We start from the raw sequence: 23,089 nt of genomic DNA, 5'->3' as shown, positions 1-23,089 counted from the left end.
TCTCTGTACGATTTATGTCAAGCTACATCACATATCCTTAGAACTACTTATAAATTTAACTATATCCGATTTTCCGGGTAAACAATATTATAAATAATGAAGCTTCTATCATATAAGTTTTTCCTTTACCAATAATTTATTTCATCTTTCTTCTTTTTTAAATAATGGTATGCAAAACATTATGAGGAACAAAAAAAACTGTAACTAAATTTTCTCAAATTTGCTATGCTTTTCAGTGTGATTGCAGTATGATACACATTGGGGGACGCACCTGATGGCAAGCGGGTTTAACTGAACCCGCTTCATCAGAAAATAATACTGTGTATATATATAAATTAGGATTAAAGTTGCATAAATTTTGTATAAATATTTTTTTTGAACCCATTTGACAGGTACTATTTTACTACTAAAGTTATATACTTCTAAGATTGAACCCGCTTGCATAAAATTCTGAATCCGCTAATGATGATATAAGGGTATAAGGATTACATAAAATAAATTATCAAGAGACGTTCAACTAGTCTTCAAAAATACATTTCCTCACTACTTATATTTTACTTCGTTCTTTCTCTATTTTTCTTTTGACTCACCTATAATCTTTTTACACATGAAAATAACTGGTAATCGACTAAAATTTATAATAATTAATTATAGTATGTTAAGTAAAACATATTTACACCGTCACTTGAACACAGAAAGCCAAACTTAATTGTAACTAATTAATTTGCCTGCGCTTCGCACGGTCTTTAAGATTGACTACATATAATTTTATCGATATCCTCATATTTTTATCAAATAATATCATATCTGTATCTCAAGAGCATTCAAGGAATTATCAGGGAAATAATACCCATTAAACAATCTTATCTTTTGTATATTCTGCAACTGCAACATTATTATTGTACCTTACTAATCTAATTAACTGAGATCTGTATTGGATAAGCCTTAGTAAAACCCTCCCTATCAAATACCAAGAAACTTTTCACTGTAAATAAAAATTAAACGCAACTTTTTGTTTTATATATAGATGGGATATAGTTTTGTATTTTATGATATTACATTAATTTTAAAAATACTATTTATAAAAAAAAATCTTTTAACATGTGTTTATATTTGGTACTGGTTGCATGAAAAGTTGGAGATTCGTTTATATTAAGAAACGAATTGACCAATGATTTACCTCAAACACAAAGTGAAACGTAGAAACAATTATATACTCAAACAACTTGTATAACTGTAAAAGACAAATATAATTTTTTTCCTCAGATTTTCAATAACAAAGTTAAAAGTTCACTCTCGCCCTAAATAATACCCCAAACATGGCAAGCAAGTACCTAGAAATCACCAAGTTAATTTCTTTTGCCGTTTCCATGCATATCCTATGTTTCAGCGCCAACACATTTAATAATTTTCATAGAAATCATATTCTCAAAAAAATCAGTCAGAACGAAGGAATATCTTGAAATTGATTTGATCTTTGTAAAAGTCATATGACAATTTGAGATTAGACGACGTTTACATAAATGAGAGATAGAGAAAATACACAGTGATGAAAAGACGAAGAAGATCATGGGATGATAGGAAGGGTTACGACCGTCGATACATCAACTTTCATATTACTACATATTGTAAGATCAAAACTAAATAATTGCAGTGCATAGTTACCTGTTAGCCAAATCCATAAGCTATAATATCTGCAAGAAGACAAAATAAAGCAAAAGCAAAAAGTAATTAACAAACATTTAATTGTCTTTTGCAGAAAGTATATGATGAGGTATGAAATGAAATATAAATTACTTTACTTACTACCATTATTTTAAAAATAATTACAATCGTTGCATAAGCTTACATTTTTATGGTTGACCTATCACATTCTTCCTCAACATTTTATTTTTTAAAAGGCCATAACCTCTAAATAAAGAGACGTGAGCTTTTGGATGTGGACTTTTTAAAATAAGAGAAATGAAAAAATGTAAGAAAATAGTTAAAAGATAGAGATAAAAGATAAATAGTATTTTTACACTATGGAACTGACATATAACCAATCATATTCCCAGTATATCCAACACTATAAAATATGCAAGGATGTAGAGAACACTTCCTCAACATTTCTCTTCCGAGAAAGAAAAAATGACTATGTCCATGAGTCAGATATGAAAGAAATAGATTCAACATTAATAAATCAAACATGTATACAATATTAATTTTTTGATCATCATCTCAAATGCATCATAATTCACTCTAAAAAATATCTAAATAAACCATCACCTACGAAACTTAACAATTACACTAAACAAAATATAATTAACCAAAAACCTTTGGTGAAAAAGCAAAGCAGCCTCACAATTTTAGAAAAATATTGGAGAGAATTAGAGAAAATATATAAGAGGGTGAAAAGATTGGCAGCGTATTTCCATTCTTTCACATGTGTAGGAGGAAGCTAAATAGTAAAGGATAATTTTACCTTTAAATGTGGCAGTTGAAAAGTCAAAAGATTTGGGTATAAAATTTTGAAACCATGCGTTTCTCTTTCCTAATTATTACTATGAAACTGCAATTAAATTTTGTTTTCAAAACTGCATGACTTTTCATTTCTTAACCGTACAGAGTTAAGTGTAATTAAGATTTTCAATGAAGGGGTGTGACTTTGAGTTTTTAACTACTAAAATCAGAGGCGAACCCATGATTTGAACGTCGCGGGGCACCATTATCTTTAACGTAAATATGAAAATAACATAAGTTGTAATAAAGTTTGGCGTGCAACTCTTTGAACACTTGGTGATTACGAGTTCGTGGCCGAAAGAATATTTAAAAACATAAAAAAACTTAAAATCATGACTAATAAAAGTCTGCAGTCCAAAAAGTCTCAATCGAAGTCCCAGAGCGAACGAATACTTGCTACTTTGCCAAAGTAAACATTGAAGGGAGAAGGTTTTAGTTGTCTTTACTTTTTCTAAATAAAATAATAATAAAAATTGATTAAAGATAAAGATTACTGACTAATGAAACTAGTTAATGATATATTTTATCCCTTTTCCCTACTATCTTTAATCATTATTTTTGTGTCTCTTTATTAACTTTCCAAAGTCTAGAAAGACGTATCTCCAATAGAGTTTTGAGTATTTTGTGTAGAAGATACAAAAAACTAATTGTGAAGAGAAGTTGAGTTTTGGAGCTTAGATGGAGAGATTTTAAAAGAAAAAAATTAAACTAAGTGACTTCTATGTACTAGTACTAAATCGTTGAAGGGAGAAGGGTTTTAGTTGTCTTTATTTTTCCTAAATGAAATAATAATAAAAATTGGTTAGAGATAAAGATTATTGACTAATGAAACTAGTTAATGAAATATTTTATCCCCCTTTCCTACTGTCTTTAATCATTATTTTTGTGTCTCTTTATTAACTTTTCAAAGTCTAGAAAGATGTATCTCCAATAGAATTTTTGAGTATTTTGTGTAGAAGATACAAAGAACTAATCGTGAAGAGAAGTTGAGTTTTTGAGCTTAGATGAAGAGATTTTAAAAGAAAATAATTAAACTAAGTGACTTCTATGTACTAATACTAAACTGATGTTTGAATTAAAAAATAAATAAACCAAGTTGATTACTAAATATGGAGTACTAAACTGTCATTCAATTAAAAAAGGAAAAAAGAAAGAAATGGTGAAGTAATGCTAGTGTTGGGTCTCGATCCTGGGTCTGGAGTGAGAGAATGGGTAGAAGCAACCAAGGGGCATTTTGTTGTTTTGGGAGCACAATTAAATTATTATAGGGGTCTTCGACATATATACAGTAATATATAGGGTGCCAGTGACCCCTCACCTCTCCACGTGGGTCCGCCCCCGATTAAAATAGGAGAAAACCTCAAAAAAAGAGGAAAAAGATAAATCTAATTCCTAGCATTTGAGACATGCCACATCAACGTTCTCATTCCCACAATAATAATAATAATAATAATAATAATAATAATAATAATAATAATAATAACCCAGTATAATTTCACTAGTGGGGTCTGGGGAGGATAGTGTGTACGCATACCTTAACCTTACCCTGGGGTAGAGAGGCTGTTTCCGATAGAAATCTCGGCTCTCTCCCTCCAAGAACTCCTCACCTTGTTCTTGAGGTGACTCGAACTCACAATCTCTTGGTTGAAAGTGGATGTTGCTTACAATTTACATATAAATATAGATGGTTAAGACACATAATAATTCAAACTCGTAACACTTTGATCTACAATGTAACATTTTAATTGCCATGTTATTCCCTACATAGAATGGACAATGTTGGAAACTACAGGGGAGAAAAGTATAGTTACCGAAATTTCATGGGAGGTAAACGAATTTATCCAAAAACCCAAAATAGATAAAATAAAAAGGCGAAAGAGTTTTTTTTTAAAAAATAAAAAATATCCTAAACATGGCAGTTGCAGCCGCCGTACACGGCGGTTATCTTCCCTCCAAATTCCGCAGCATCTCTCAAAAAACAGTCTCCCAAAGCAAACCAACGCCGCCGCCACTATTCATTTCCACAAACCCTAACGACGTAATCCCGAATCACCTTAAAAACCTCTATTCCTTATGCAACCATTCGTGTCATCGTTTTCCAAAACTGAACTCAGAAGGTAGAGTTGAGCCGGTGGATCTGAACAAGCTTCAAAAAGCGTTACGTCATAGTTACGTCGTCGTTTCAGTATTTACCCGACCCGACTTTGTCCCCGGTTTGGTACCCGAATTGGCTCCGAGTTTAACGGGTATTGGTGGAGATTGGATTGGAAAAGTGGTGCCTGTGACGCCGGGTAATGGAGAATTGGTTGGTTTTGGACGTGCTGTTTCTGATTCTGGATTGACAGCTGCTATCTATGATGTTATGGTCAGATTAATAGCTGATATGCAATTGTGTTTTTTTATTTTTTGTGAATTGGTTGAATATTTTGCTTGCAATTTAATAAAAAGAAGATCTTTATCTGGAATATGCATGTTTAAGTAAGCAACGTTTATCTAGTACTGAAAACAAAATCTGCCCGGGTAAAAGGAGGAGGGTTGCAGTAATTAGATGGAATTAGAATAGGTGTATCTTAATTAGTTTGGGATTGAGGTGCATTTCCATTTAAATTTGTTGATATGCATCTTGTAATTTGAAAGGCTGGGATTTATTTTGGTTTATTCTCTATTATGATTAAATTTCTATTAATGGCAAGGCTCGAGAAAGAAAAAAAGGTAAAATCTATCAGGAGTGAGGAGTGACATAAGTGTAGAATGCAACTAGCCTTTTTACCTTTCACTTGAACACATCTCCTTCCCAAAATCTATCATTATTTATCCTCTTCTAGGGAAGCAAAAATCCTACAATAACAAACAGTCTACCATTGAATGTTAAAAGGTTTGTGTTCTTCTTTTTATTTTAATTTTTAACAATTGTTTATTTGGATTAAACCTGATTATTGTTTATGTCTTTAGACAACATATTCAATATGTTAATTTGTCATTTTTTATATTTAATAGTTGGGTGAATATAGTAGTTTATTTAGCAAGTAATTATTTATTGTTTTCGAGTTTGGTTTTGTTGTTCAGTATGTATCTCGATATATGTTTATTGGTTATCATTTTTGTACTATAAAGTAGAAAGTGTTAATATGCTTTTTGTTCTTTTGAAGTTTAATAAATAACTTTGAGAAAAACATAGCTGATATTGCAGTAGAATAAGTTCTATAAAATAAGTCTTAAGGGTATATTGATCTTGAGCTTAAACGTGGACTTGAATTTGATAGTGATGATGATGCAATTAACTTTTATATCGAGTATGTAAGAAGAGTTGGATTTAGTACTCACGAAATATTCGTGAACATGAATAAGAAATTAGGTTACCTGGCATAAAAAAAGATTACGTGTTTCAAAGATGGTTTTGGTGAAAATGATAAGAGGAGAAGTTAAAAATCCATGAAAGAAACTAGAATTTGATGTCAAACTCACATTGTTATTCTGTATCAACTGTTCGAAAAATATCATAATACTAAAGTTGATATTGGACATAATCATCCTCTTGTTCCACTTTTATTGGTTCACATATTGCTACTTTATAGAAGTATAAATAAAATACAAGCTTATGAATTGATTTGGCAAAACATATTGGATTTGTTTAATGCTACTTTAGATTTGGTGAGTCTTCAAACAAGTGGTCGAGTAAATTTGGGTTATAGTAAGCGATTAGAAGGATTATCCTCGAATCAAACGAAGAGAAGTAATGAAATAGGGAGAAACGGGTAATATGCTTACCTATGAGACAACATATTACTTGTCGCTCCTTATTTCCTAGCTTTGTGTCGTTTGGTTCCAAGATAATTCTTCTGATTTTACTTGGTATAACCTAAATTTTCTCGATCACCGCTTGAAAACTCGTAAAATCAAAAGTAGCTTTAGACAATAATCATGTATCTTCTGCCAAAATCAAATTCATGAGCTGGTACTTCATTTATCCTTCAATGAGATGGTAACATGTGAACCATTGATGGAAGAACAAGAAGATGATTATGTTCTACCTCAACCTTAGTAATACGATACTTTTCGAACGGTCGACGTGTAACAACATTGAAAGCTTGACATTCAATTCTAGCTTCTTTTCGTGGATTCTTAACTTGATTTTTCGTTTATCATCTCCACAAAAACCTCCTATGGAACATATTATCTTTATTGGCTTCACATAACATAATTTCTTATTTGTGTTCACGTACTCTTTATGAGTACTAAAACCAATCCTTCTAGCATATTCGTTATAAAAGTCAATTACATTCTAATCACTGTCAAATTCAAGGCCAAGTTTAGACACGAGATCATATACTCTTGAGACTTATTTTATAGAACTTCTTCGGATGTAGTATCATCCATGGTTTTCTCAAAGTTATCAGTTAAACCGAGAAAACGAAAAAACGGACTAATGCTTTGTACCTTGTAGTACTAACATATTTAACTCATATAGACATATAAAAAAGATACACATTGAACAGTAGAACCAAAATCAAGACATGAAATTTACTAAATAATATTCACCCAGTGATTAGAAGTTTTTTCTAAAAAAGAAACAAATCAATAGATTTCAATGTATTTTCTAAAGGCATTAAACAATACCCATATTTAATTCAATTAAAAAATTGATAAATTTGTATCAAAGTAAACAATGAAGACAATCCTTCAACAGTCAATGGTAGACTTTTTGTTTTACTAGGTTTCTTCTTTCTGGGAAGAGTGTAACTAATGGTGTCTTTTGGAGAGGAGATATAATCAAAACGAAGGCAAAAGGCGGGTTGCATCTCACATGTATGTCATGCTTCCACCAGATTTTACCCTTTTTTCCTGCCTTACCATTAATATAGATTTAACCATAATAGAGATAAACCAAAACAAAATTTCAACCTTTAAAATTCTCAAGGACACATGTAAGCAATCTACTGCCATGACAACTATTGGGGCAAATTTTACTAGAGAGCTGCGGCTCCCCGTTTGAAGGGTATTTAGAGAATGTATCAAGGTTCAGAAAAAAAAGAGTTACAATTAAAACGCTATCCTTTAGAGAAAAAAAAATGAGATCTTTTTCATGTAGAAGTTTATCTAACCAAAGTTTAGCTTTGACTTCTTCTTTTTTTTCCCTGTATATACAATCCAATGCCACAGAGTATTTATAATCCATGGGGTATTCATGTGATTCTGCTTCAGTGATTTGCAGGTCATCCCTTCACTACGAAGAAGAGGCATTGGCAGGAAGATAGTTCAAAGGATGATAAGGTTACCATTTTGTGTTTTTTCCTTTATATTCTGATTGGCACATATAGGAGGCTGATACAACCTATAAGTAGTGGGTGCACATACACGCATGTCTTCACATATGCTGCTTCCACTTTCATGTATAGGATGTTTCATATTGGAACGTTAACCCTCTCTTACACGCTCTAACCAAATAAGGACGACTCTCTTTCCTTCTTCCTCCTAGGCTGCAATAATTGAATCTTATTGTATCATTTTGGCTATCCATGAGCTAGTCTTTGTAGATATATATTGCTTGCATAAGTTCTATATTTACCCTTTTAATTGATGTTCATGGAGCTCAATTTGCTTGCAGGATTCTTGCGAACCGAGACATTTATGACATAGCAGCCCTCTGCTCTGATCAAGAGAAGTGAGTTCATTACTTTTCAGGCAACAAAATATTTGGCAGTTTTTGTTTGTTTCTTTCCTTAAAATTTATTATGCTGACATAAAAGGCTTTGCCTTTGACTCATCCAAGCGACCTCTACGGTGGAATAAGAGATATTTGTGTAGGTACCATATTTTTTGGTATGCTTTATGTTCATTGTTGCATGTATATGGAAGCTAGCAATTCTGGCATACAATGCGGATATCATTGTGAAATAGATGTTGAACCTTTAAGCTAAAATTTAATTGCAGTTGGGAAGTGAATTGATTTGTTGGGTTGAGTTTTCAGAAAAAAGAAAAAGAAAAGTTTGGATTTAGTTTTAGTCATGTATGTTTAATTTAGGTCCTATGTTTTCGGGGAGTCTTTCATTTTTCTCAGAGATTTGTATGCTAATAGAAAATATGGAGAACTTCTAGTATTCTTTTGTTTAATTTTATAGTGTAGTATGGACTGATACGAGTTTAAATGGATTGACATGGTCAGTAGGATTCGCATAGCCGATCCCAACTTTTTTGGGATTGAGGCATAGTTTTTGTTGGGAAGTGAATTGATTAAAATTCTTAATTGTTTTTCATCTTTGTCCATATTGGACCTTTTCATTTGATAAATTATCCTGTATGTTCATGTATAGTCAAGAAATTCTTCTCTGCTGTTACTTTGAAAGAGAAACCTCTACACTTGTAATTTTTGGTCATATATTTCCCCAGGCCATTTTTTACAGCATGTGGATTTGGAGATGATATACTGGCCTCCACTACAATGATGTATACTAGGTCTGCTTCTGCTGACTCGGAAGGTGAGATGGTAAAATATGCAGGTAAAAAGCTATTACTAGTTCCTTCACTAAGAGGGAACCTTAAAACGTGATCTCTAATTTTATGATCAAGTAATGATCAATGGAGTTGAAATATCTTCATGTAACTTCCGGCAGACTACAATTGCAATTGTCATTGTCACGTTGTATATCAGTAAGTTTCATTTGAACAACGTCCTTGCCCTCCCTCTTCCTGTGTATTGTTAGTAATTTATTACTTCACTAGCCAAATTTGTGAAGATTGTCTTGCCCAACCCCAGAGTGCCAAGTCAGTTTTGGACAGAAGAAAAGTGGAAAAACTAAAGCTGAAAGGTGATGCTTACTACTTATTTTATAGGGATGAATCATTTTAGATCTGGTAATTTTCAGATTGGTGTAATACATGTTGTACAGTAAATCTCTATTCTTAGGTGGACTATGGACTATGATGTGTAATTGCAGTACAGGCTTTTACTGAATAGATAATACACTTCTTTGTGGACCCTGAAATCATTCTTTTGTCGCTGTTATATTGCAAGTCTTTGACTGCTTTTCTCATTCCCATCTAGGTGAGATGGAAATTTGAGCCTTAATATAGGGAAAAATTGACGAGGATTAGTCTTAAATTGAAAATAATTTAAAGTAATTTAGCATAAAACTAAGATAAGCTTGCAATGATGCAGCACAGCTGCATTTTTTCCCATCATCACTTTCACTAAGGAAAGAACCTTTGAGCGGGCGCGAATTCTCTCGACATTTTGAATCAACATAGAGGAAAGCTTTGGAAAAACCAAGTTCTAAATGCTTGTTGATACTTAATCAGATCTCCAAGATTTATCGATCTTCACAGTATATAGCCCGTTTTTTCTCAGAGAGAAGCTCCTGAGGACCGCAACTGTGATTTTGAAAGAGTTTTTGGACAAGTACTTAAGAATTCTGAGGTTTTGAAGTAGTGGAGATCTTTCAATTGTGGAAAAAGAACTCGAGCAAACCTCGGGGATTTATTGTTCTCTCGATCAGAATTATGGAATAAAGTGTAGAACCCAGTTCATACGCAGGCACAGGTATGCATCTCGGCAAACTTATACATAAGAATTGTCATAAATTGGAGTATTCTGCTTTTCAATTGATTATTTTTTGTAGTCATTGTTAATCCTTCCAAGAAAATAATATAACTTGGATAATAACATAACTTGGATGGAATTGGGTCATGTTGAACCAAAACATCATAGTGGTGTACCCGTGAATAAAGGGTTTTTGCGCTAATGAGATTTGGTTTACCAGGTGATAACGAGGGATTAAGCTTGTGGATGTGGATCAAAGAAGCTTGGCTTTGCTCCACAACCGCAATCTTTAGCAACAGCAGCACAAAGTGCAAGACCTGATTTTGGAGTGGGAATAAGCTAAGTTGCTCGGACTCGGGTGCAAGTGTTCGATACGGGTGAGTATCTAGAGGCCGGATCCTTAGATAATATGAAATTTATTGTACTTAATTAATATAGCAGATCTGACCACATGGAGAATAGACAGATTAAAACAAACTGACACATCTTGCTAGAAATGTTGAACCATTAAAGGAAATACATAATGAAACAACTGCTACTAAAAAGTAATGTATTGGAAATCTTACATAAATGTCCCAAATAAGTCCTAACTTACCAACCTCTAGTGATCAAGTAAGTGGCGACATCAAGACACAGTACACTGTCGAACTGAATTTTGAGGTTGACGAGAGTCTCATCATCCAGCAATTCTTGTCCTCACTATAATAACCTTTCGTTTATGAAATCAAATACCCTCCTCTTGCATAGCGACTTAACATCGGCGAAGTGTCATTAGGATCCACCATAATTAACTCGATACAGCTACCCGTAAATGTTGGTACCTCTCTATAATAGTCTCGTTTGTTCTAATATTTTTTGGCTACTATAGTAAAGTGTTGTTATAGAGGACAAATATTATAATATAACATAAAAGTTAATTCCGGGAAAGAGATTACTTTTTATAGTGAATGACTGTTATATAGGAATGATGTTATAGAAATGTCTGACTATAATAAGATTCAGAACACAGTCAAACTGAATTTTGAGGTTGACAAGAGTCTCATCATCGGGCAATCGTCAACCACAGTGGATTAACCTCTGTTTACGAGATCGAATACCCTCATTTTCTTGGTTAGCAGCCTTAACATCTGCAATGGTGTCATAAGGATCCACCATTAACTTGATACGACGTCCAGTAAGTGTTCTCAGTGTGATTTGAGTAAGATGTGCATATCAAAGGATTAAAGTAGAACCTTTCCTAATAACCCCACAGAAAGAAAGAGTCTCAGCATCTTTCAGAACTCCACATTCCTCATTCAAGAGTTGCTGTTTCTTAAGAGGAATCCCATGTTCCTCTTGAATGTACGCTTTAACTGCAGCTATTGTGTCATCTGGTTCAACCATTAAAACAAAAGATTTTGACACCCCATTGCAGTCTCTACCATCTATAATGTCCTCAAGTCTGACTTTTGGTAAGAAAGAATTTGGTAATGAACGCCAATTAATCATCTTGAATAATGATTTGCTCTGTTCGACAAAAGTGCCGACCATGGATCTATGACAAGAAAACACAACATAAGCATGGATCTATTTACCTACCGTTACGTTTAAAAAGAGAAAAAAGGAAATAAAAAAGGTAGTAGCAATATTAACAAATAAGCAACAACAACAACAAATTCTGTAGAGTCCCGAAAGTGGGGGTCGGCGGGCGGGGTTGTATGTATGCAGACCTTATCTCTGCCCTAAGGTGTAGAGATAATATTTCCAAATATTACGTAACAAATAGGCAAAAAAAAAATGCATGGAACAGTGCAAATGTGTGAGAGGAGCTTCATCGGAGAATTAAACTTTTTTAACCGTGATAAATTAATGTCTTAACGTAGAAAAAATGTAAAACTAGGGTACAAGTTTCAAGATAGAGAATTCACTTACACCATCACCAAGTGCAAAGCTATGTGTGGCCAAGGGTAGTCAATTGAAGTATTGAACACCCTTCGCCGAAAATTTAAACAACCTTATTGAATTTTCTAGGATCGCGACTGATCATCACAATCTTAAATATGTAAATAGGAATAATAGATTAAAACTAGAGATGTGAAGAAAATAAGAGCATACCTCGTTTTGCATCCATTAGGAACGTTACTTTAGTTCCTTGATCTAGCTCCCTTAATTCCTTCTCCTTCTCTTATCAGAAATGGCTAAACTAATCATGTTGATAAGAAGCCTAGTATTTATCTGATTTAATTTATTTTGGTTTTTCTTCCTATTGTTTTTCTTTATCTTCTTATTATCTTAATAAACAAAAAAGCCTAAAGTCTTTGTAGAAAGAATCATCTTTACTTTTAACTATGTTGAAGGAGCTCAAGAGTTTCTAATGTGCAGTTTCCATTTATTACCTGAAAAGATAAAATCTGCTTATGTACTCTGTAGCACCAGTTCAAAAGTCGATAAACAGAAAAAGATAGACAGTCTTCCTTCTCTCTTAACATTTACTCCATCCCTGATCCCTCCCCAACCCCTAAATTATCCCCATCTACCTTCCTCCTCCTCCTTCATTAACCGCAACCACAAACATGCAATCTCCTCAATTACTGACTAATGCATTGATTTGAGCCATATGCAACTTGATGACCCAGACAGCTTTTCAAAAGCTGATGTACATTACACAGTTCACGAACTGCAACACCAAAAGAGATTAGAGAACTGTTGTTTACTGCAATTGACACTATCAGAAAGCATGCAACGAAACAATCAACAGGTGAGCCCTTCCCCGCACTCCAAGCATGTGGTATCGACAAACACAACGACTTAATCAACCGGATCCACCTATGACACCGGGGATTATGCTTTTTCTCCCGCCTCAGCTTCGCGGATGGAAGGAGCACGAGAGTAGTCTCCCCCGCCTTTCTCTGATTTGAAGAAGGGTATGGGGCACTACGGTATAAAAAAAAGGGATGGTATGTCTTTAGATACCCCACATGGAAGACAGGGTGAATAAACGCATCTTGTTGATATTGATTGAGTTAGATGATTTAATGGCTGTCGAGCAAAATGGTAAAAGAGGAAAAAGTTAGGAGTGAGAATCCAACAATATACCTAACAGAGCATTCTCTACAAATCCAGCAGACTCACCGGGAAAGTGTCTGAATGTGAAATATTTTCCTACTGGTGCAAAAGAATCTGGATGAACTTGGAATAACTTTGCAGGAAATTCAACTGACTCACAAATGCATCTTCTATTTATATTATTTCTTTCCAATACAGCTGCATTTTCTGTAGAGTAATTTTTTAGCCTAGAAATGAGAAAAAAATACAATGTCATAACATCTCGCACAATAAACTACCTCAGCGATCATATGCGGGCATAATGAGATTGCCTCTAAGGAGAAAATGAAAAAATGAACTAGGAACTACATCAAGGTTAAGACAAGGCGCTAAGCTTACTATGTGATGCCATTAAGGGATAAATGGATACTGGCTCAAATTTAACAGAACTTCCAGCGATTTTGGCAGTTCACACATGTAACATATGTGGTCATAGGTTCATCCGCACTCCGAGTTTGCATCTGATAGTAGGTGCACTGATTCTTTCTACACCTACCACACTTGAACTTATCAGTACTAGCTTGTGCAGGAAGTCCACGTTCACTATTGAATAACGCTTTCTCTTTAATTTTCTCATTCTGCTTTTGCCTTTCTTGGCTTGCCATTTCTTCTGGCGTCAGTTCAGTAATACTACGAGGAGGAATCTGTCCTATAAGGACTTTTCTCCGGAAATCTGGATTGTTTGGATCCTTGATATTGAACATTATAGACCTATACTTGAACTTCTGGGCACCATTAGATCTACCCCACTTCTCAAACATTGCAGTCTCCACTTGAACTGCAACTCTATTCGGATCACATGCATTTACCTCAACCCTCAAATCGTCATCTACTTCGCCTGAGACTTTGCACAAAGCCTCTGCAAGGAGTTCCCGAACTTTGTCCCTCACAGAGTCCTTGCAATAAATTAGAGCGCCCAACTTTGGCGGAGCAACACTTGCCACATTAGAGCTCAATTTCCCATCTTTTGATATCTTCTCAACTTTTACACTATCAGAAGCAGTACTCTTTTCAGTCTTCACAACATTAACTGTAAACGAACTTTCTGACTTCACTGCTTTATCAGATTTTGAGGTCATCCTCTCAACTTTTACATTATCAACCTTTGACACTTTTTCAACCTTCACCAAATTGGCTATCTGAGATTTAGTGGCTTCATTAGCAGTAGCACCGGGACATTCATCTTTTACAGATTCCCCATTTACTCCATTGCTGTTCTTATTTTTCAAAGTTTCTCTTACGATTATATTCTTCCAGTTCTGAACCACATCAGATGCCAAAGCCTGGATCTTCTCCCTCGGATGTTTTGTCAATTGTCGAAGACGTTTACCCACCTGAAACATATTTCCTTATGTCAAATACAGGAAAGGGATCATCGGCTTCTCACTAGCATCAAGTGATAGGCTGTCATAGTAAACACTAAGCATAGCATAGAAAACGTAGCAATTGTGCAACCATCGTGCAATATTTATCGGCAGATGTTCAGAAACCCTTCCAACGAACAGAACCACTTTAGGTGGACGAGCATGATTCAGTGTTCTGACATTAAAGATTTATCCCAATCGACCCCACCCCAACACCAACCCCCTTTCTCCCTTGCCAAACAAAAACCAGAGGAAACAGAGAAAAGGAGACACAAATTTGGAAACTCATGCAGAAAAGCGAAGGAATTAATCTACAACAGATTCCAAAGACCTGGTCTTTGTAACATTTCCGAATAAGACTTCTCTCTCCCTATATGGGTTATTACTGAGGGGATTATCTCTATCAGATTTATTCTGCTCTATTTTAATTATATGGTGCTTTGCTGGAAAATTGTTTGTAAAAAGTTTGCAAATTTTACTTTCAGTGTTTCAAATTTGTTTGTTTGCGAAGTTTTTTGAATATTTATTTTACTTTGGGGAAGAAATTTTAACTTCTTTCAGAAAGTAGCAATTTTTCAAACCAAACAACCCCCCTCAACAACAACAACAAAAAACCCAGTGTATTCCCACAAGTGTGGTCTGAGGAGGGTAGTGTATATGCAGACCCCTACCTTCAAAAGGTAGAGAGGCTATTTCCGGATGTCAAACATCAAAATTGGAGACATCTTGCTTTTTTAGGAAAAGAAATAACAATGGTAACCTGCCAACTTGCACACACCTTAACTAATCCAGCCATTTCTGCTAACTCCAGATGTGTAGATAACTCTGTCCAAAGACTTAGAAAAATAGGAAGAAACTAGTTTTTTTGCCTCCGCTAGGATTTGAACACTAATCTACTGTGGACTGTTCCAACTTTATTGACCACCAAGTGTGTGACATATTGCATATGTATTATCACTTCAAAAAAAAATTCAAATCACTTCAATTTTTTTCAAAGTTTGAAACTTTGCTACTGCAAGCTTTTTCAATCAAGAACAGTTAAATGTATACGACAAGCAGAACCTTGTGTACCCAAAATCACGCACGCATATTGAAAATTACCTATTAAAAAGTTAAAATTAAAAACGCAATCTCCCGTGTGCTATTTCAACTTCATTGACCACTAGGTGTGTGACATATTTATCAATTCAACTTTTTTTCTTTCAAATCACTTCAAAGAAATTTCAATGGTTTGAAATTTTGCAACATAAGCCTTTTTCAATCAAGAAAAGTTGAATGTACACGACAAGCAGAAGCTTGTTTATCCAAAATCAAGCACACATATTGAAATTACCTTCTAAATAAATTAAAAACTTAAAATTAAAAACGCAAAGAAAAAAATGTATTGTTACCTGTGTAGATACGAGGACTTGATAATTGACAGGGAACTTCTTAAGCTGCTTCAAGACGTCAATGCACCTACTCTCCTCCGGCGACGAATCTGCACCGCCGTCTACAGAAGCTGCATCGGCGGCTCGTTTTACCGTCTCGAACAGCTCAATTAGCTCTTTCTCCATACTTTTTTCTCCACTGTACAACCAAATCAAAATTCATCAACAAAAATTACAAATTTCACATATACATATACACAGAAATTGCAAAACAGAAGCAACTTTTTGAGAACTATTATAAAATTCTACGAATGTGAAGACGAAATTGAACCTGCCGCTGTGAAATTTGACGGCCGAATAGAACCCTAGCTTTGATATGGGAGCTGGAGAAGTTTTGAGTTTTACGTCTTATGTTTTAGGAGAGGGAAGAGGTAAAGAGGTTGTTTGCGGCACGTGTGAGTGATCGGACGGCAGTGATGAGGAGAACGGTGTATGATCCGACGGTGTAGGATTAATAGGCGTGTTTTGAAATTTGGGGAAAACGAGTAGGGCTTTATGGAGAATAGAGACCTGTAAAATACAGTGTGTATTCTGATTTGTGAGGTAATTGGGAGAAACAATAAATAGGCACGTGACTTCCAGAAAATTTCGACCAATGTGTTTTATACAAGGTGAATGCTCCTTAGGGGTCGTTTGGGGGCATACCGAGAATATCGCGGATTAAGGTGTATTAATAATGTAAAGATTATTTATTATTCATTATTTTGTGTGGTGTATTAAAAATCAAAATGCATTGCATGTTTTTTAAAAAGGTTAGTTGTTTACAAAAATACCATCTATATTCGTTATGATAAAATGTATGAGTCCACCAAACTATATAGAGACCTGGTCTTATACCAGTTCCCACATAAATAGCTAATGAACCAGTAAGTAAATAACACAGGAGATTTTACGTGGAAAAATTTCTGCTCAAGGGGATAAAAAATCACGACTTATACTTGTACGATTTCAACTTCACTACTTGAGCAATCTTTAGATTACAACTTATTGCAACCTAGGAATTAAACTCTTAATCCCTTACTAACTTGTAATACACCTATTACAAGCCACTTTGCAGTACACCTATTTCAAAGACTTCAACTCATGACTAACTCTAGTCACGACACAAACTCTAAGGGTTTATGGTTTTTGGAGGTTCCTAGTTAAAGCTTCTAAATAAGCAAAGTAGGAATTACAGTAAAAAACTAATGCAAAGATACAACTCAACTAAGGACATACAAAAGACTTGTTGTAGGAACTGGTCTGTAGTAGTGTTGTACTTTGTTCTTGATGCACTTGTGACTTCAATGCTTGATTATCAGATCTTGAGTGCTTAAGTTATTTTACAAGTGTTCAAGTGATGTTTTGTTGTAATGTTTCTTGTTAATATCCTTTGGATGACATCATTTGGATGATGTAAACACTTGGTTGGTAAAAAGCTCTTCCCAATGGGAAGTGGTTATTGCACTGTTTCTGCACTGTAGCATGTACAATGCAGGCAGTCACTTTTCAACTATAGAGTTGACTTCGTACTGTTTTCAGGGAAATTCAAAGGGATCAAGTCCCTAAGTTGATTCTTTTCTGTCTGAAGTCATACAACACACATTAGTTTGAGTCCGTTGAAATTGAAATTGATGCAGCTCTTCTTTGAAATTGATGCAGCTCTTCTTGCATAGATGTGATCCAATCTGCACCTTTCAAGGCTTCATTAATATTTTTGGGTTCTATTTGGGAGAGGAAGGCTAAGAAGGCAAGTGAATTTCTTGCTTTTGATATAGTTTAAACTCCAGAATCAAGGGGGTGATTATATTATCGAAAGGGTGAGAACTTTTGTGTTTCCAGTTTGGCACTTGAATATCATTAGTGGAGGAACTAGGTAATCTTAACTGGTTCCCTTGCATTCTTCTTTCTGCTACCTGTGGAGTACTTTGAACTGCATCAACCACTCTTTCTTCATCTTTAGTGGTTGTGATTTGTGTACCTGGTTCCTCTTGAGTTGGAGTGGAGGAGGTTGCATTGCCTTCATTTGTCTCCTTCGCTTGACTCATCATATCTGCATTTCCATTTGCCATATCAATGATTTCTCCTGGAACCAGCAGTGGCTCACTGTCTCGATCATCCTTATTGCTCTTCTCACCAGATGAAGGGGATTCATTAAAGATTACATGAACACTTTCTTCCACACACTGAGTCCTTTTATTGTAAACTTTGTAAGCTTTGCTTTGAGAAGAATACCCCATAAAAATTCCTTCATCGCTTTTGGCATCAAATTTTCCAAGCTGATCCTTTCCATGATTGAGAACATAGCACTTGCACCCGAACGCTCTTAAGTGAGTCAGCTTGGGCTTCCTTCCATTTAGCAGCTCATAGGGAGTTTTATTCAAGAAGGATTTGATCATGCACCTGTTCACCAAGTAGCAGGCAATATTTATGGCTTCTGCCTAGAAGTTTTTGGCTATCCCATTGTCAATAAGCATTGTTCTGGCCATATCTTCAAGGGTTATGTTTTTCCTTTCTACAACTCCATTTTGTTGTGGAGTTCTTGGAGCTGAAAAGTTGTGGGTGATGCCATTTTCACTGCATAATTCATCAAACTTGGCATTGTCAAATTCTGTTCCATGATCGGATCTGATGCAAGACACTTTTGATTCCATTTTCACTTGAATTTTCTTCACAAAGGCTACAAATACTTCGAAGGTCTCATCCTTTGTTCTGAGAAACAACGTCCAAGTGAATCTTGAGTAGTCATCCACTATCACAAAAATGTATCTTTTTCCACCCATGCTTGGCACTCTCATAGGTCCACATAGATCCATATGAAGTAATCCAAGTGAATTTGATGTGCTAACATCCTTCTTTGGCTTGAATGAAGATTTCACAAGTTTCCCTCTAGCACAGGCATCACATACTTTGTGCTCTTTGAACTTTGAATTTGGAAAGCCACGAACCAGGTCCTTCTGTATCAGCTTGTTCAGAAGAGAGAAGTTTGCATGTCCCAGCCTTCTGTGCCACATCTCGGCATCATCATCAACAGCTTTCAGGAAGCTCATGTCACCACTTTGTAGGGACTCGAAATCAGCAACGTAGATGTTCTTGTATCTTTTGGCCACAAGTACCACTTCACTAGTTACCAGATTAGTAACTGTGCATATCTTTGACAAAAACTCGACTTTGTTTCCCTTATCACAAATTTGAGAAACACTCAAGAGACTGTACTTCAGACCATTGACATAATACACGTTCTTGATTGAGTGTGAGAGAGACTTTCCAATTTTTCCAACACCAAGAATGTACCCCTTTTTCCCATTTCCAAGGAATACATTCCCTCATTGCAAGGCTTTCAGTGAAAGGACGTCCATGGTATTCCCAGTCATGTGCTTAGAGCATCCACTGTCCATGATCCATTGTTGACTGCTTCCTCCCATTGTTCCCTGCACATGAAATTCAAGGGTTAGATTTAGGAACCTAAACAAGTTTGGGTCCCTTGGAATGAGAAAAGGGATGAATGAGAGCTCTTCTAGTCCATGCAGGCAACATGCATTTTTTGTGAGTGGCACCTGGTCCTCTTCCAGTAGTTACTTTTTCAGCAAAAAACTTTATTTTTTTTGAACAGACTGGACTCTGGCTTGGCAATTTTCCTTGAAATGCCCATTGTTCCCACAATGGGTACAAAGCCAGTTATCATGTATAGTGACGTACTTGATATGAGGGTTATAGGGAACTTTCTCCCTTTGGAACCCTATTCCATGCATGTTTCCACCATTGTTAAAATGCATGGCAGTAATAGCATCTGAGGACTAGGTTCACTTAAGAGACTTCTCAAGATTATTTTTTACTTTTTCCAATTCTGCTTGAAGCTACCTATTTTTCTCAAGCTCAGCACATAAACTAGTTTTCATAATATTCAGCTCATTTTCAAGTTTAATATGTGCCTCACTAGCAATTTCCTTTCCATTTTCAGAATTTTCAGGCCTAGAGTATGCTTTAAGTTCCTCAATTGTTTCCTCTAGGTCTGCAATCACCACTAAGAGATCATCTCTTTCTTGCTCAGTGATAGAAACTTTCTCCACTCAGGCATTATTTTCTTTACTAATGTTCTCAATAGTTTCTTTCAAGTCAACTACAACTACCATCAAATCATCTATTTCATGTTCTACACTAGCAATTTTTTTTTTGTTAGAACCTCATTTTCATTTTTCATATTTTCTATGGTTTCCTTCAGGTCAACTACACAAATAACCAAGTCATCTCCAGTCTGCTCAGCATCTCCTAACTCTATGGTTAAGGCATCCTTATCACTCACCAGACTATGATATGTATCAATCAATACATTAGCGAATGACATGAGTTTTTTAGGAGAAGAGGATTTTAGATTTCTCTGAACATCCCTAAAACTTACCTCATCATCGTCATCGTCTTCATCATCGTCTGACTGAGCCATCAAGGCGAATATTGAATCATATTCATTTGCTTCACTTTCAACTGCCAACATGAAGCTATCACCTGTATCATTTTCTTCTTCAGACTCACTGGAGGAGTCTCCCCATGTTGCAAGAGCTTGCTTCACAACATTGTCAGCTGTGTTTTTTCTTTAGAAGCGTTTGTCAGGAACCGGGTTCCTCTTGGCTGCTTTATTAGAGTTGTGCTTGAAATGTTCTTGCTTCAGAAGAGGGCAGTCCTTGATGAAATGCCCTAGCTTTCCACACTTATGATAGAGGTCATAATTCTTTGGTTTGCTGGAACTACCTCTCTTTGGTATACCTCCATTCCTTCGAACCATTTTCTGAAACCTTCTGGTAAGGTATGTCATATCGCTATCCTCCTCACTCGAATCATTGTTTTCATCTTTGAGTACCGGGCTCTTCTCCTTATTTGGTTCTCTTCTTTCACTGTCCTTCTTTCTCTTCATCTCATAGGTCTTCAGATTTTCAACCAGCTCGTCCATAGTCAGTGTTTGCAGATCCTTGGCTTCAGTAATAGCGTTCACCTTACTCTCCCAGGAGCTGGGTAAAACGCTAAGAACTTTCCTCACGAGCTTGTTCCTCTGAATGATTTCTCCATTTTAAAAGCTCATACTCAATGGTGAGCATGTCGATCTTGGACTGCTTTACTTGAGTGGTTCCCTCATGTGCCGTTTGTAGAGCGTCCCATATCTCCTTGGAGGATTGACAGGCTGAGATCCTATTATATTCATCAGGTCCTATGCCACACACCAAAAAAAATTTGGCGCGAAAGTTCTTTTCTACAGCTTTCCTGACAGCATCATTGTACTCTTTTCTGGTTTTTGGTACCATTACAGTAGGTTCTCCTACCTTCTTTGTTGGGACGTATGGACCATCATAAATAACATCCCATAACTCAGAGTCCTCTGCCATTATAAAGTCATATATTCGAGTTTTCCACCAGCCATAGTATTGGCCGTTGAATCTCGGGGGCTTGTAGATTGATTGTCCTTCCTCGAAGTTTGGTGGAGCAACCATGGTGAGGATCCTCTCTAGGTGTTAACCTTTTAGAAAGAACCTGCTCTAATACCAATTGATAGAATGCATAAGTTCACCAAACTGTATAGAGACCTGGTCCTATACCAGTTCCCACAGAAATAGCTAATAAACCAGTAAGTAAATGACATAGGAGATTTTACGTGGAAAAATCCCTACTCAAGGAGATAAAAAACCACGACTTACCCTTGTAGGATTTCAACTTCACTACTTGAGCAATCTTTAGATTACAACCTATTGTAACCTAGGAATTAAACTCGTAATCCCTCACTAACTTGTAATACACCTATTACAAGCCACTTTGCAATACACCTATTATAAAGGCTTCAACTCATGACTAACTCTAGTCACTACACAAACTCTAAGAGTTTATGGTTTTGGAGGTTCCTAGTTAAAGCTTCTAAATAAGCAAAGTAGTAATTACAATGAAAAACTAATACAAAGATACAACTCAACTAATGACATACAAAAGACTTGTTGTAGGAACTGGTCCGCAGTAGTGTTGTACTTTGTTCTTGATGCACTTGTGACTTCAATCTTGATTATCAGATCTTGAGTGCTTGAGTTATTTCACAAGTGTTCAAGTGATGTTTTTTTGTAATGCTTCTTGTTAATATCCTTTGGATGACATCACTTGGATGATGTAAACACTTGGTTGGTAAATAGCCCTTCCCAATGGGAAGTGACTGCTGCAATGTTTTTGCACTGTAGCATGTACAATGCAGGCAGTCACTTTCCAACTGTAAAGTTGACTTCGTACTGCTTTCAGGGAAACTCAAAGGGATCAGGTCCGTGAGTTGATTCTTTCTTGTCTGAAGTCATATATCACACATTAGCTTGAGTCCGTTGATAGAGATATATACCAAGTGTACATCAAGTCATTTGTCTGGTTCTTAACAATAAGTTTGTTAGATCATCAAAACATAAATCTAAGATACTTTAAACCCATCACTTTAGCTTTAAGGGAATTTAAAGATAATTTTGTCTTTAACCATGCTAATGTATGCATTAATAGCTTTGGTATTGCTAATGCCAAATAAGTTGTATAACTAATACTTGCATTAGTAATACATTATACATATGTTGAAAAAGTGTACCAAACAATGGATTAATAATACTAAAAGTTAATGCATGTATTGTTTTCTCTAATGCATCCTACCAAAAGACTGCTAAGGTGAAAAAGTGACTATTTCCTTCTTTTTTTAAGGTGTAGTTTCAAGTAAAATTACAATCTTGTCCTTAATTCATAATCGGTTATTTAATATTCCCCCGGTTCACTTTAATTAATTTTTGACCATTTTTTGTGGTCCACAATATTTGATTTTTTTCAAATCCAAGAAGGAATTAATTTTTTTTTTCACAGTTGTCTTTGGAGTAAAGAGCCTAGGAGTATTTATTGTATTTTCAATGAACAAATTAAGGTTAATCTAGTCAATTTTATTGTTAATTAATGCTAAAAATTAGATTTTTTAATATGTGTAAAAATAACTAAAAATTCAATTAAAGTGGACCGGAGGGACTAAAAAATATGCAACACCCAGCCATCTACAATTGTATAAATTGGTTTATTATAGGGGTGGGGTGGGGGTTGTACTTTACATTATGTTTAAAATATTTATTTTTATTCTGTTGTTTATAAGTCAATCTCGAGAAAGGAGTTCGGGGCACATCATTGTCATTTTATTAATCTTCAAC

General features: G+C 35.3%; 4 protein-coding genes and 1 long non-coding RNA gene across 5 annotated transcripts; 1 reads left to right on the top strand and 4 right to left on the bottom strand.

The window, feature by feature from the left end:
* Positions 1–4,380: 4,380 nt before the first annotated feature.
* LOC104112499 (GCN5-related N-acetyltransferase 3, chloroplastic) lies at positions 4,381–9,485 on the top strand. Its single transcript, XM_018776350.3, has 4 exons — positions 4,381–4,867; positions 7,715–7,773; positions 8,108–8,164; positions 8,890–9,485. Exons 1-4 carry the CDS (start codon positions 4,415–4,417, stop codon positions 9,047–9,049), a joined length of 729 nt encoding a protein of 242 aa, XP_018631866.3. The 5' UTR covers positions 4,381–4,414; the 3' UTR covers positions 9,050–9,485.
* A 1,475-nt stretch (positions 9,486–10,960) lies between these two features.
* Positions 10,961–12,505, bottom strand: LOC138910783 (uncharacterized). Its single transcript, XR_011415926.1, has 2 exons — positions 12,415–12,505; positions 10,961–11,573 (listed from the first exon to the last, which is right to left on the bottom strand). It is a non-coding gene; the product is annotated as an uncharacterized lncRNA (long non-coding RNA).
* A 730-nt stretch (positions 12,506–13,235) lies between these two features.
* Positions 13,236–16,425, bottom strand: LOC104112516 (transcription elongation factor TFIIS-like). Its single transcript, XM_018776346.3, has 3 exons — positions 16,189–16,425; positions 15,879–16,056; positions 13,236–14,457 (listed from the first exon to the last, which is right to left on the bottom strand). Exons 2-3 carry the CDS (start codon positions 16,041–16,043, stop codon positions 13,504–13,506), a joined length of 1,119 nt encoding a protein of 372 aa, XP_018631862.1. The 5' UTR covers positions 16,044–16,056; positions 16,189–16,425; the 3' UTR covers positions 13,236–13,503.
* Positions 16,426–18,337: 1,912 nt separating this feature from the next.
* Positions 18,338–20,841, bottom strand: LOC138891934 (uncharacterized). Its single transcript, XM_070175622.1, has 5 exons — positions 20,658–20,841; positions 20,080–20,474; positions 19,758–19,960; positions 19,288–19,327; positions 18,338–19,192 (listed from the first exon to the last, which is right to left on the bottom strand). The coding sequence occupies exons 1-5, from the start codon at positions 20,839–20,841 to the stop codon at positions 18,338–18,340; spliced, it is 1,677 nt and encodes a 558-aa protein (XP_070031723.1).
* A 70-nt stretch (positions 20,842–20,911) lies between these two features.
* Positions 20,912–21,376, bottom strand: LOC138891933 (uncharacterized). Its single transcript, XM_070175621.1, has one exon. It carries the CDS (start codon positions 21,374–21,376, stop codon positions 20,912–20,914), a length of 465 nt encoding a protein of 154 aa, XP_070031722.1.
* Between the last annotated feature and the right edge of the window lie 1,713 nt (positions 21,377–23,089).

The sequence above is a fragment of the Nicotiana tomentosiformis genome, chromosome 5, assembly GCF_000390325.3.
Source record: "Nicotiana tomentosiformis chromosome 5, ASM39032v3, whole genome shotgun sequence".
In the NCBI taxonomy this organism is placed as follows: Eukaryota; Viridiplantae; Streptophyta; class Magnoliopsida; order Solanales; family Solanaceae; genus Nicotiana; species Nicotiana tomentosiformis.
Note: the sequence above shows the minus strand (reverse complement) of the source record. Positions and strands in the feature narration are given on the sequence as shown.

Bases quoted from the DNA above. Each gene is read 5' to 3' on its own strand.
- LOC138891933 (XM_070175621.1), bottom strand. From the start codon at position 21,376: ATGGTTGCTCCACCAAACTTCGAGGAAGGACAATCAATCTACAAGCCC.
- LOC104112516 (XM_018776346.3), bottom strand. From the start codon at position 16,043: ATGGAGAAAGAGCTAATTGAGCTGTTCGAGACGGTAAAACGAGCCGCC. The intron at 14,458-15,878 runs GTAACAATACAT...AATATGTTTCAG, and splicing joins AAGTCCTCGTATCTACACAG to GTGGGTAAACGTCTTCGACA.
- LOC138891934 (XM_070175622.1), bottom strand. From the start codon at position 20,841: ATGGACGAGCTGGTTGAAAATCTGAAGACCTATGAGATGAAGAGAAAG. The intron at 19,328-19,757 runs GTAGCTTCAAGC...TTTCATGTGCAG, and splicing joins GCTGAGCTTGAGAAAAATAG to GGAACAATGGGAGGAAGCAG. The intron at 19,193-19,287 runs GTGGATGCTCTA...AATGGGAAAAAG, and splicing joins TCAACAATGGATCATGGACA to GGGTACATTCTTGGTGTTGG.
- LOC104112499 (XM_018776350.3), top strand. From the start codon at position 4,415: ATGGCAGTTGCAGCCGCCGTACACGGCGGTTATCTTCCCTCCAAATTC. The intron at 4,868-7,714 runs GTCAGATTAATA...AGTGATTTGCAG, and splicing joins CTGCTATCTATGATGTTATG to GTCATCCCTTCACTACGAAG. The intron at 8,165-8,889 runs GTGAGTTCATTA...ATATTTCCCCAG, and splicing joins CTCTGCTCTGATCAAGAGAA to GCCATTTTTTACAGCATGTG.